Source organism: Clupea harengus, chromosome 8, assembly GCF_900700415.2.
Source record: "Clupea harengus chromosome 8, Ch_v2.0.2, whole genome shotgun sequence".
Classification (NCBI taxonomy): Eukaryota; Metazoa; Chordata; class Actinopteri; order Clupeiformes; family Clupeidae; genus Clupea; species Clupea harengus.
In genome coordinates this window covers 10,812,164-10,824,147 of record NC_045159.1, presented here as the reverse complement: position 1 = coordinate 10,824,147, position 11,984 = coordinate 10,812,164, and the positions used below count along the sequence as shown (strand labels likewise).

General features: G+C 42.5%; 1 protein-coding gene across 1 annotated transcript; it reads right to left on the bottom strand.

Moving 5' to 3' along the window:
• Window positions 1-592: 592 nt before the first annotated feature.
• Window positions 593-9,398, bottom strand: ftr84 (finTRIM family, member 84). The gene is made up of 9 exons (XM_031571817.2): window positions 8,653-9,398; window positions 8,050-8,145; window positions 7,243-7,368; window positions 6,471-6,578; window positions 5,970-6,126; window positions 5,641-5,694; window positions 5,259-5,306; window positions 2,571-5,150; window positions 593-2,361 (listed from the first exon to the last, which is right to left on the bottom strand). The coding sequence occupies exons 1-8, from the start codon at window positions 9,220-9,222 to the stop codon at window positions 4,609-4,611; spliced, it is 1,701 nt and encodes a 566-aa protein (XP_031427677.1). The 5' UTR covers window positions 9,223-9,398; the 3' UTR covers window positions 593-2,361; window positions 2,571-4,608.
• Between the last annotated feature and the right edge of the window lie 2,586 nt (window positions 9,399-11,984).

The following is an 11,984-nucleotide window of genomic DNA, read 5'->3' as shown; positions in this document are numbered from 1 at the left end:
CACACCACCCAACTATGACTCGTGCTTCACAGTTACAAAAATGACTCCTTACTCAATTACTCAATTGTCATTAGCCCAAAGCAGATGGCGATCCTGCAGCCTTATTGTTGAAACTATATAGATGAATTTGCAGTTAAAGCACTGTCAACTCTCTACTTTCAAGTAGCCTATGTTGTGATATAGGCCTACTGATGCATGCATGCCTACTGCGTCCCTTGTGTGGGCACGTTCAACCTGAAGACGGTGTGCTACGGGACTTGAGGTATGCTACGTTTATTCGATGTGTGATCATAGGTATTACCCAATCAGCAGTAGGCTTATGTCTATATAAACCTCACCGAATTTTAAAAAGTCAGAGGCACGATGGAACCAACTAAAGTAATTTACAAGTGCAAGATAAGAATAAAAAGAATAAATAAATCAAATGAATAAATAAATAAGCAGGTGTTTAAACCGACTTCATCAGGCTCCAAAAAATCTTCGAAAAGAACATAACAAATGGCATTCTCAGCTGTGCTTGCCACAACAGGGTGTTCGTGGCAGTATGATGGAAATTTTGCCAGAGTAGTATAGTAAACGAGTAACTGTCGTGTAAGCGTATGCAAATATTTTATTTTCCATTACATATTTAAATATTCTATCTAGACAAGACAACACTGGGTGGTTGTGAGTTTGCTAAGGATGACGCTTAAGGAGGCTTACTTAGAGTAGCAGAGAATGTTAGCCATAGATACCTTTGTACGCCACCCTTTTTGTGCTGAATTACATCTAGTTTGAATTTGAGAATACACACTGCCTACACAGGCTCTGATCTTACTGCACATCACTGTTCTGTACAATGTCTATGATATGCATGCATCTATGATAGGCAGTATTTGCACAGTAGCACTCAATGTTGCCCTCTACCAGAGTTTGAGTAAACAACAGCTGCACACATAGTGAACCTTATTATTGGCCTTAATTGTCCAACGAGGTGGTAAATACTTCATCTTTTACAGAGGAACTTGTTTAATTAGGTAGTAAAAAGAGACATTTAGATTTTAGATTTTGCAAAAGAAAAAAAATAACGTGATAGTATAGGGAAAGTCCAGGTGTTTTGAAGGTAAACAAACTCAAATCAAACCATAGTAATATAAAATGAATTGCCATAACATAAACAAAGAGAAACAAGATAAGTTGTTAAACTGTGAGAACTGCTGTATATAGTTAAAATAAACAGCTATAAACACTGATGTGCTTCTTTTATTGTCTGAAATGTTTGCTTTTAGATGATGAAAGGATTAATCTTTATAGCAGAAAATGTCCTAATATTGCAGTGAAGTTGTTGATAATGATGTGAACCTCTTTTCTTCATTTTCCCGGATACGTTTTTCCCATTGTCAATCCCAATATATTCCAGACTTCAAATCAAAACGCATCTTTTATCATATTTATCCATAGATAAATTAGCAGAAATTAGTATGCATAGTCTACTTCTCTGCTATAGGAATTCAATGCGTAACTTCAGCATTCTTACAGTTCTTTCTATTCTTGTCATGAACCAACTGGTGTCTTTTCAAACTGTCTTTTATTTTGAACGTCTTCCCACACAACGTGCAGAGGAAAGGCCTCAACTCAGAATGCAGCTGCCGGTGTTTGCTTAGGGTTCGGCTGTGGCAAAAGCCCTTCCCGCATTCATGGCATACGAACGGCCTCTGCCCCGTGTGAATGTTCCGGTGCTCCAGCATGCCCTTCTCCTGGGCGAACGTATCTCCGCAGTCGGGGCACTGGTACGGCCTCTCCCCCGTGTGCGTGCGCACGTGGTTCCGCAGGTTGAACTTGTCACGGAAGAGTCTCCCACAGTAGGGGCAGCTGAGGATCTTGCCGTGGATGCGCCGGTGTTGTGCCAGCTGAGTGTGGGAGGCGAAGGTCACCTTGCACTTCTGGCAGGCAAATGGCATCAGCCCACACTTGTGTCGGCGCAAGTGCCACAGCCTGGTGAAATTCTTTCCACAGTCAGAACATGCATGACTCCTAGTAGGTGTAGCTTCTTTTGCATCATGTTCAGAGGACATTTTCGTCACTCTGGTGGTGGTTTTCTTGACTATGTGTCTTCTAGTGGTAGTCAGTGGTGGCTGGCTTGTGTCCGAAGATGGTGATTCTATCACAATTTCTGTGCTGCAGCAGTCCTCCTCCACTGGCTCCTGGTCAACAGAGTCTTCCTCTTGCCCTTCTACCCCTCCCTCCTCAAGGTAAATTGCCCCCAGTCCTACTTCAACATTAAAGCTGTCAGACTGGCAGAGTTTCAATGATGTTTCCTCCTTTGGTGCTGTTGTCCATGGTCTGTGATCCTTTCTCTCTAGGGCATTAGTTTCAGTTGCTCTAAAAATAGGTACAATTTTACATAATAGATTAGACCAGATAGCAGGAGGAAATTAGTTTAGACACTGTTAATGAAACATGGTGACAAACTAAATATGAACACAGGCTTGACCGTATGTTACAGAGCAAATATAGGCAATTTTTAAATCTGTAACCTCTGGACCTTAAGAAAAAAACAACCTGGCTAACTGATGACATAAAAAACCCACCGAAACTCTGATGCACCAGGCTTCTCTGATGAGTTTATTGCGTATTGCTCCCCAGCAGCTTCCTCTCGTCTCTCTCTATACTCCTCCTTGTTTCTATTTCCGAGGAACTGTTCTGCCAGACGAATTGCCTCTTCCATGTCCTTAGGCTGATGTTGAAACACCCAACCACTTGCAGCTCTAGGCAGGAGGGTTACAAACTTTTGCAGTGCCACACGTTGCACCACCTCCCCTGCACTTCTTCGCTCTGGTTTTAGCCAGCGCCTGGTTGCTTCATCCAGCCCTTCACCTAGCTCCCTGGGCCCTTTCATAGAATCAAAACTGGCTAAAGTGAAGTTAACTTGCCACTGCTCTTCTGCCACACTTGCCTGACTGCGCAATCTGTCTTTAACAACCTCATACTCCTGATTCTGGAGTGAAGGGTCCTGCCCTTCACACTTGTCCATACCAAGGAGCTTCCTCACCTGTGTGCCCCATTTCCTTTGAGGAACCTTGAAGGCAGTGGCTGCTCTCTCAAAGGCAGCAAAGTATGCCTCAACATCTTCGCCGGCTTCAAAACCCCTCTCATTCTTTAGCCTCCTGGTGCTTCGGGGATGAAGAAGGTGGGTCAGTACCTCGGTCTGAATCTCCTCCTGCAGTGCAATGGCTCTCTGAAGCTGACTTTGCAGATCCATGAGGGATCTTACACAGCGTACCACATCCATGCTGGGGAGGAAGCTTTAGATAACAGTCTATCATGTGAGGGGAAACGTCAAAAGGTAGCCTTCAAAAGCAACGCAACCCAAACAATTACAAAAAATCTAAACTGATTTATATTTAAAGATATGTCCTTATTATCCCACGTGAGTATGTCGCGCATACACCTGTTAAAATAATAGGTGGCACGTCAAAGTATCAACTGTTTCCTCTTAAAACCAGAAGGCGTTTTGAATTCAATGTTTCCGTATACCTTTACTTTTAAACGATAAATTATATGGTTAATTATCTGTGGAAAAAACCCTCAAAAAACGCACTTCTGTTAAATATTGTTCTTGTAAAAGACTTGACTGAGAGTGCGTGAGGCTGCTTTTCGATTTCGCAGGCGCTGTCGCTGCAATGACGTTTTCCACGAGCGCCTACCAGTGACGTCAGTTGTAAACAAACATGGCGTGTCTTCTGCTAGAATGTCTGTAGTTAAACGTTACGTTTGTCAATCTTTTATAATTATGTTGGCTTTCTTGTACTCCGCTAGTCCAACGGCATCTGAACCTTGCCTTCGAAGATGGATGTGATATGGATGTGAGCATGGTGTAAGATCCATCATGTTCATTAAGTCAACTTCAGCGCGCCATTGTACTGCGAGAGGAGATAACATTCTTCCCAAAGCCCTTTAAGGCCTACCACCCAAGCTTCAAAATACCTATAATAAAAGTTATTAAGGAGGTGGAGGCTGCGTTTTAGGGAGTGCCCACCACAATGATGTAAGTTAGCGGACATGATCCTGACGATCTGCAGTCAGGCATGTGCTGCCACATGCACATCACGGGGGGCTGGTGCTAATATAATATAGAGCATAAAATAGGCTTTTTTTTATTGGTTGGTAGTATTGCCGTGTGATTTTTTATTTGGTTGCCTGTAGTTTTCATTGTATTTGTTGCTGAAATCATTCAGTACTGGAACATAAAACAAGCACTTGGCAGCATGTTTATTGTTTATGTACAAATCACTGTTAGCCATTTCAATATTCATATCATCCAATATTTTCAATGCAGCTGTACATTGCACAAAGCACGATAATCTCCTGATCATTTATTTCTTTTGTATATACATAAACCTAGGCCACATACACACATCACCTGTTGAATATCCTAAACCATCACAAACTCAGTCAATATTTTCTTGCATGCTGCTGATATTATGCTTTTGCAACTGTAGTATTTTAGTTATTTATAATATTTAACAGAACAACAAGATCAAAGTGATGATTTGATGCATTGTGCAAGTGGAAATGTGATACCAGGGACCCTGTTACCATTTACATTTTTTAGCTTACAATGACTTATTAGTAAGGACGGATGCTGTTCCCCGTGGTGCAGATGGTTACAGATGAACCAACCCCAAAACCTGCATACAGCGCTTCCGTAAAGTTTGCCTGAAATTTGTGAATGAGCTCCATGGACTCTGTGATGGCATAAAATGACACAGAGTTGCCTGCATAATCCAGATAAACACCAATGCGAGAGGCTCGGGTAGCTTCCGGCAAGTCTTTGTCCATTTTGTTATGCCAGGAGGAATAGCCAGAATCTGAGCACAGGAGACTCCAGGATTTGTCATTGTAGCCGAGGAGGCTGTTTGAATTTTTGCCTTTGCGGCTGATTGTCTTGTAAGCAACACCAATGGAGAACTCACCGGTCCACTCCACCTCCCAGTAGTGGCGAAAGCCACTGAGAGGCTCACTGCAGAGAATCTGACAGAATCCATCGAAGCGGTCCGGATGGTTAGGATGGAACTGAACCGTCTTTTTCCTAATCGCCTTGCGACCATTGTCTGACAAGACCAGCTCTTTGTAGGCTGTGTTTTGGTCAAACGTGAGGCTAGAGGTGTCTGCAGAAAAAAAAACGGTTGATTAGTTGTTTTGCTCTTTCAACAAAGCCAGTCATTCTAAATGATATAGTTTTGCCGTGCAGTAAAGCTTCCTCTACTGATACTTACACTTTAAGAAGTCTGCTCTGTGTTTGGGCTGCTGGAAGTCCGATTTTGCTGGAAGTGCTGTAGATAAACCACACCATAAATAAGTGAATAACTTTGTAGCCTACATTCTACTTGAGCCTTTGTATATACTGTATAGTATCAGGAAAACTATTCTTTAAATTCACTTTTGTCTTCAATTAGGGACTAAATATAAATTCATAGATACATTTTTAACGTTACTGATGAATCATTCAACTGTACTATGGGTAGTTTTTTTAACATCAGAACATTTTTTAGTTTTGCATGTTTAGCTTTCAGATGCTTGTAAACCTGCAAATGGAACAAAGTATTATGCTGTGTGACCATGTCCACATTGGAATCTAGGCCCTTGTCTCTCCCCTACCTTTTAAGCGTCCTGCAGTTCTTGGGATAAGGATATAAACCGGGGTGTCGTTCACTGTTAAACGAAATGTAAATATTTAGCTTTTGTGCTTGTTGTTGTCTCATTATTTACAAATAAACATTTTACAAATATACCATTCGACTCTTTGATAGCTTGGTTGATGGAATAGGCTACTATGGCATAGGGTTTACATCCTCTATAGAAGACTTGTCAGAGACATATAACAGTTTACACACACAAAGCCCAAACAAGCCCACTTTGTTATTTGTTTCCCTCCTTATCTTGGTATGTAGGATTCATTATCATGAGAACGTGTGATTGTCCTGTACCTGTTTTGGAGACTTGGCTGAGCTCTTTCTTGCAGATGTCATCTAAGTGCTCCCTCATATCTGTGACCGTCTTGGTGACTTCACCGAAGGAGAACTCGGGGTTGACGAGCACTTTCGGAACCATGGGCTCAGGGGGAACAGACAGCGTGGGAAAATTCTGCCATGAAAAACAAGTGTGGTGTCAGGAGTAGTGTGAAGTAGTCCTAATAGGCCCAGAGAACTGATAGTCCATTTCAGCATAATCAGTAAGATAATAGCTTTGTTTGCATGACACCTGTCGTTGATATTTTGCAAGTATAAGTGATGTACAAATTGCACATAGGTAGAGCAGATGAGCAACAGAAAAAAAGACAGAAGTAGAGCCAACGAGGAATCAAATAAGACTTAATAGTACCTAGTAGATCATACCTGAATAACGTATTTATTGTAATTTAGTGCACACAATATACTCCTTGATATTAAACAGACTTTGTGCTTGGTGTGTTCATGGGTTTGCAGTACCTGCAAGAAGTGGATGTGGTCCTCTGTGTCCAGTATCTGCCTGAGCTCAGCATCTCTCCTCTGTAACTCCATGATCTCCTGCTCCAGTCTCTCCACGTAGCCCTGGGCCTGTGTTTGACATCCAAACAAGACACGGTGCCCTTAACTGCTGAGTATGTTCTGCAAGCTTGTTGCTATACATCTGAGAGTTATGGAAACTCTATGGTTCAATGGAAAAACGAATGACTGGAATAGAGGCATCTTTTCTGTTTTGTTTTACCATAGACATACAGAAATAGACTTGCTTTGTGTCGGTTGTTACTGGTGTTTACACATGGAGGTCCCAGTATTTGCATTCTCCTATTAGCAGCAGCCTTTCATACAGTGAAAACATTTTTGCTGAGTCATTCCAATGATACTCATTTACCAAAGTCACTGCAGTAGTGCTTTGCAAATGGAGGGCCCTAATTTCAGCCAACGAGCTAGTTTAGCAGCGAACAAAGTCTGTTGTGCATGAAATAAAGATATGGCATATGTCGTGTGGGAGCTCTGTGTGACCCACCCATGTTTGCGCATAGGATCTTGCTCATGGTATCAAATTCCCAAAATGATTCTGCCAAGTTAAATTCCCTTTAGTTCATGCACGGCGGACTTTGTTCTGTGCTCATTGCTATGCTCATTGCCAGTTTCCTGTCAATGAAATTACGGCCGGAGAGTCTGTCCCCTCAAAGACTTTTGGACATACATCTCCAATGGGTCTCGTGCTGCATAGCTGGTTGGCAGTCATGCCTACCTGTGCCATGGAAGCCTGCAGGTTGGCATGAATGAGCTGGCTGATCTCTGCGTGCCAACGCTCCACGGCCTGCAGCATCTCAGAGAAAATCTTATCACTGTCCCCTTGCGCTCGATGGGCATTACCCTATAGACAGAAGAGATAGAGACAGAGAGAGATATTAAATCAGAGTACTTCTATGCAATACATGCAATTAAACATGCACACTGTTCGGAAATCCAATTAGAACGAATTAGAGCAATTCTGGCAAAAGTTTGTTGATATTTGAGCTGAACAGCTAATCAAATTACACCCCTCCTGCTCCTGAGGCTACTTGTTGATGGAATAGAATACTGTAAGGTCCGGTCTGAGCCACTCTGTTTCCCATTTACAGAGCCAGCCAGGACACGAACACCAGAAGGTTTTGTTTAAGTGTACACAGAGAACATACAGATAGAGAACCGTGATGAGTTATCCGCTGAATTTGACAACAAATGTATTGGATTAGAATCACAAACTACAACTTTAACAGAGATGGCTGTGGTAAGGTTTCAATGTCTCATTTGATCTTTCTAACTGTTTAATCAGTAATACTACTGTAAGTGCAGGGACTTTTTAAAATAGCATTTATGGTATTCTTCCGCATCATTGCTATTTGCTACCTTGTTCGTCAGAATATTTTCAAAAAGAAGTAAACCAATAAATGAATTACTTCTTTGTTTTACATTGGAATATATTGATAATACAGTCTCGTCAGGTACAGGTCATAGGTCTGTGCTGTGGTGGAGATGTCTGCAATGGTGTACATTATACTTCAGCAGGACCCACCTTAAGTACTTCTACATTATGGCGGAGCTCTTGCAGCTCCTTCATCCTTTCCTGAATTATATGCTGAACATCTGACTGTGTAATCACCAGCACTTTCTGTGGAGACCATCAGAGAGAGAGAGAGAGAGAGAGAGAGAGAAAGAGAGTATATTACATCTGATTAAATTTGGCAATAAAACCATGAAAGCATCATTTTTCTGCCACAGGCCTGCCAAGCTGCTTGAGAATGTTTCACAATTCAGTTCACTGAGTGAAGTCAGATGAAACAGCTAGAAAATATGCAGGCTATTTCAAGGTCTTGGAAACAGATACGCATGACTGTAGATTTTGTGAACTTTGCAGGCTAGCCAGAACAAAATGTGACCACATTCTGAGTCTTATTGTACAGTTGATATGATAGTTTTAAACAAATGTCAAGCATACTACTCCTTGATTGTAATACCCTACAGTCCTCTTTTATTATGTACAGTCCTTTATTATTCAGTCAACCAATGAATTGTCATATCTTTTGTGCATTCCTTCAAGGATTCTCCTCGAAAAAATGTTTTGTATGTATATATATATATTCACACATGTTTGTGAACTCAATGACTATTAATTCACCTGTTTCTCTGTTCTCTCCTCCTCCGCACTCACTATGTTGTGGCTGCGATGCTCTCGCACGGTGCACAGCACGCAGACGCACATCTGGTCCGTGCGGCAGAACAGCTCGAGGCCTTTCTCGTGCTGCGGGCAGATCTTGCGGTCCAGGTGGCCCGTCTCGTCCACCAGCTTGTGCCGCTTGAAGGTGGCCGACTCGTAGTGCGGCTTGATGTGCGTCTCGCAGTAGTACGCCAGGCACACCAGGCAAGACTTCACCGCAGGGTTCCTCCGGCCTGTGCAGAAGTCACAGAGCGAGTTTTGCTTCAGGTAGGGGAACGGCGTGAGCTCAGGGAGAGGTCGCGGGTCATGGGGGTCCGAGGAGCGTATACTGGGGATGTTCCGGCGCAGGACAGGGCGCGGGGTGAAGCTGGCGCGGCACTGGGTGCAGTTGTAGACGCCGATGTGGTCGTACTGGTCCCAGTAGATCTTAATGCACTCCAGGCAGAAGGTGTCCCCACACGGGATGGTGACAGGGTCCCTCAGCGCGTCCATGCAGAGGGGACATGTGTCTGGAAATGCTGAATCTGTCATGATGGCTTTGGAGAGGGAGAGTGTGTGGCTGTGCTGTGTGTCAAATCCAGAGGGAGAGCAAAGTTGTGCTCACACTCACAGCACCTGTATATATAGTGCTGTGAGAAGTGTGGGAATCGGTGATGGAGATGCACAGGTGAGGAGTGGTGTGTTTTGGAGTAAACAGGCAGAGGGAGGTTGCATGTGGGGCACAGGGGAGGTATTTTCAGCAGAAACTCAAAGTGTGAGTACGTGTGACGGTGAAACATGACCAGCACATGAAGCGTGTGTGTCAGAGACTAGCCTGACTTGCCTATATGTCAGTTGTCTCCTCAGCAATTCAATCAGTTTTCTGCAACACTCTGCAAATGTGGCCAATGCATATCATTTCAAATTTGTTGTTAAAGTACTAATGTTTGTCTCTTGAAGTACAAAAATATAATTGCTATGCTATGTCACTTGCAGGTGAGCTACTTAATGGATGAAAACATGCCAAGGGACGTTGTTGCTGACAAAACAGCGAAACTCAGTTTTATGGTGGTGTTAGTGCTGACTAAACACCAACTGGCCCCCAGGCCATGACTGCCAGTGTCTACTCAGCATTAACCATCAAACAATATCATTTTGTTGATAACAAGAAAAAAGTTTATTCATAGTTCAGACAAGGTTATATGAGTGTCCTGACAGAAGCAAGGGCAGAGGAATAGTCAGTGAATCTTAAAACAGTTAACACTATTGTTAGCACAGTGATGGAAAAAATCATTGCAGCATTTACATAGTAATGTGGATTTAAAATATATTGTACTCCCAAACAACAGAAGTAAATGTCACATTTTCATGTGTAGTAATGTATAGTAAGATTAGATTTAAGAAAACAATGTAATCGATTGATAATCAGCAATAACTTACGTTATTAATTCAAGTTGAATACAACATACTGAAAAACTTTTCCTATCCAGGTTAGCCTAAATATGTTTAAGCGATACTACTTATTAGATGGACCTGCTGTCACCTCTTACTGTAAATTCCTTTACTATCCCCCATAATATCCTTACCCTGATACTAAATATGATCTCCATCTACAGGATTAGGAAGGCAATCTCTCCAATAGAGGCAGGATCTTGAGCTCTTTTCTCTTCAATGATGACATTGCTCTGGCTTAGTCAAATTACTGGAGGCTGTTATTTGGCTCCATACTAATCAGCTCTCTTGAAAATCCTGTTTGACAAGTATGTAAATGTAAATGTAGCAATGTTTTTTTTCAAGGTCTTAATATTTGGTATTTGTTGAAACCGAGCTGGAAGAGGTTATGATTTACTGACTTGACCCGGCTGCAGAAGGTGGTGGATTTTTGTGTAATCTCCACAGTGACCACAAGGGGACAGGCCTTAATAAAGCAACACAGAAAAAGCCTGTCCACCTCCTCACTGAAATAATGTCCAGTCATAAACAGCCAAGTCATGAGATCCAGGGCAGTGCCAAACAGTCTTTCACATGAGCACAGAACTAACTTCTCACAACCAGGAGAACATTTGTCAGCTTTTCTATCTATTGATTGATGTTACACCACCAATTACCCCCTTTCTCTCTCTCTGTCATTCTCTCTCTATCTCTCTCTCTCCATGTCACAAACTTGGCCCCTTCATTGAGTTCCCCCCGCAGTGTCATTGTGTTACTGTGTTTAGTCAAACTGGAGGTCATTTGAAGTTCAGAAGTGGTCTGAGTGAGAAAAGGAAGGAAGGAAAGGAAGGAAGCAAGCCAGCAAGCAATGGGGGTTGACGGTTGACATGGAGACAGAGGAAGGAGGCAGCGAGTCCCCTTGTCGTTGTTATGTTGGTTGTTTGCCGTCGCCAGGGTGACCAGATCGGGCCTACTGATGTCACCGCTTTTGTGGGGCTGAGAGAGATACAGTATCTAAGCCCAGCTAAGACGCATGTCCGTTCCACCCACACGCTACTCAGACTCTCACCCGAGGCAGGGTGAACACACACATCCAGATTGATTTTCCACCTTACAGCGATTTAATTCAGATGAGAGTCACGCCCAACAGTTAACAGAAACTATGTCTTCTTTCTTGTCTTCAGAAACTTTGGGTCCCATAAGATCTCGGAACATGCCTATCCTATTCTAAGCTATTTGAAGGTGTACACTTTTAGAACTCATTTAAAAATGAGACATTCTGTGTTGAAATGGTATCAGGATGTTCTGAGTTATTCCCAGTGCATTCAGCCCTACTGCTAATCCTCTTACAAAAAGTAACAATGCACTGTTCTAAGCTTTTGTGGTAGCTTGTCTATAAGGTGTTTGTGTGTACGTATGTGTTTGTGTCAGTCTGGTTTGAAATGAGTCACACAATGCCTGTTTTGCGTGTTGCATCAGGCCTTGTTGTTCCTTACACGGTTGTTATGCACATAAACACATAGTTGCTACAAAAGCAAAGTTGAGCTTTAAAAAAGGAAGAGTGGGAGGAGTATTATTTGCCAGCCAGTTTTTTTTTTTTTTTTTTTTCATTCTGTCCTTTTTAGGAAATATCACCTTTCAGTATAATTTTGTATTGGTGGAGGGGGGAAAAAATCTATATTCTGTCAATCATTAGATACAATATGGCAGGCTGACTCACTTCTTGGTGTCCCATTGTACTTTGTCCTATTCCATTCATTGCATTTGGCACTTCCTTGTTCCCAGTAACTCTGGTCCCTAGTGTTCTACCTTAGCAGAAAACATTCCCATTTACTGGCGGATGAGGAGAGGTCCTGTCAGTGAGATACATCACTTCAAGTAAC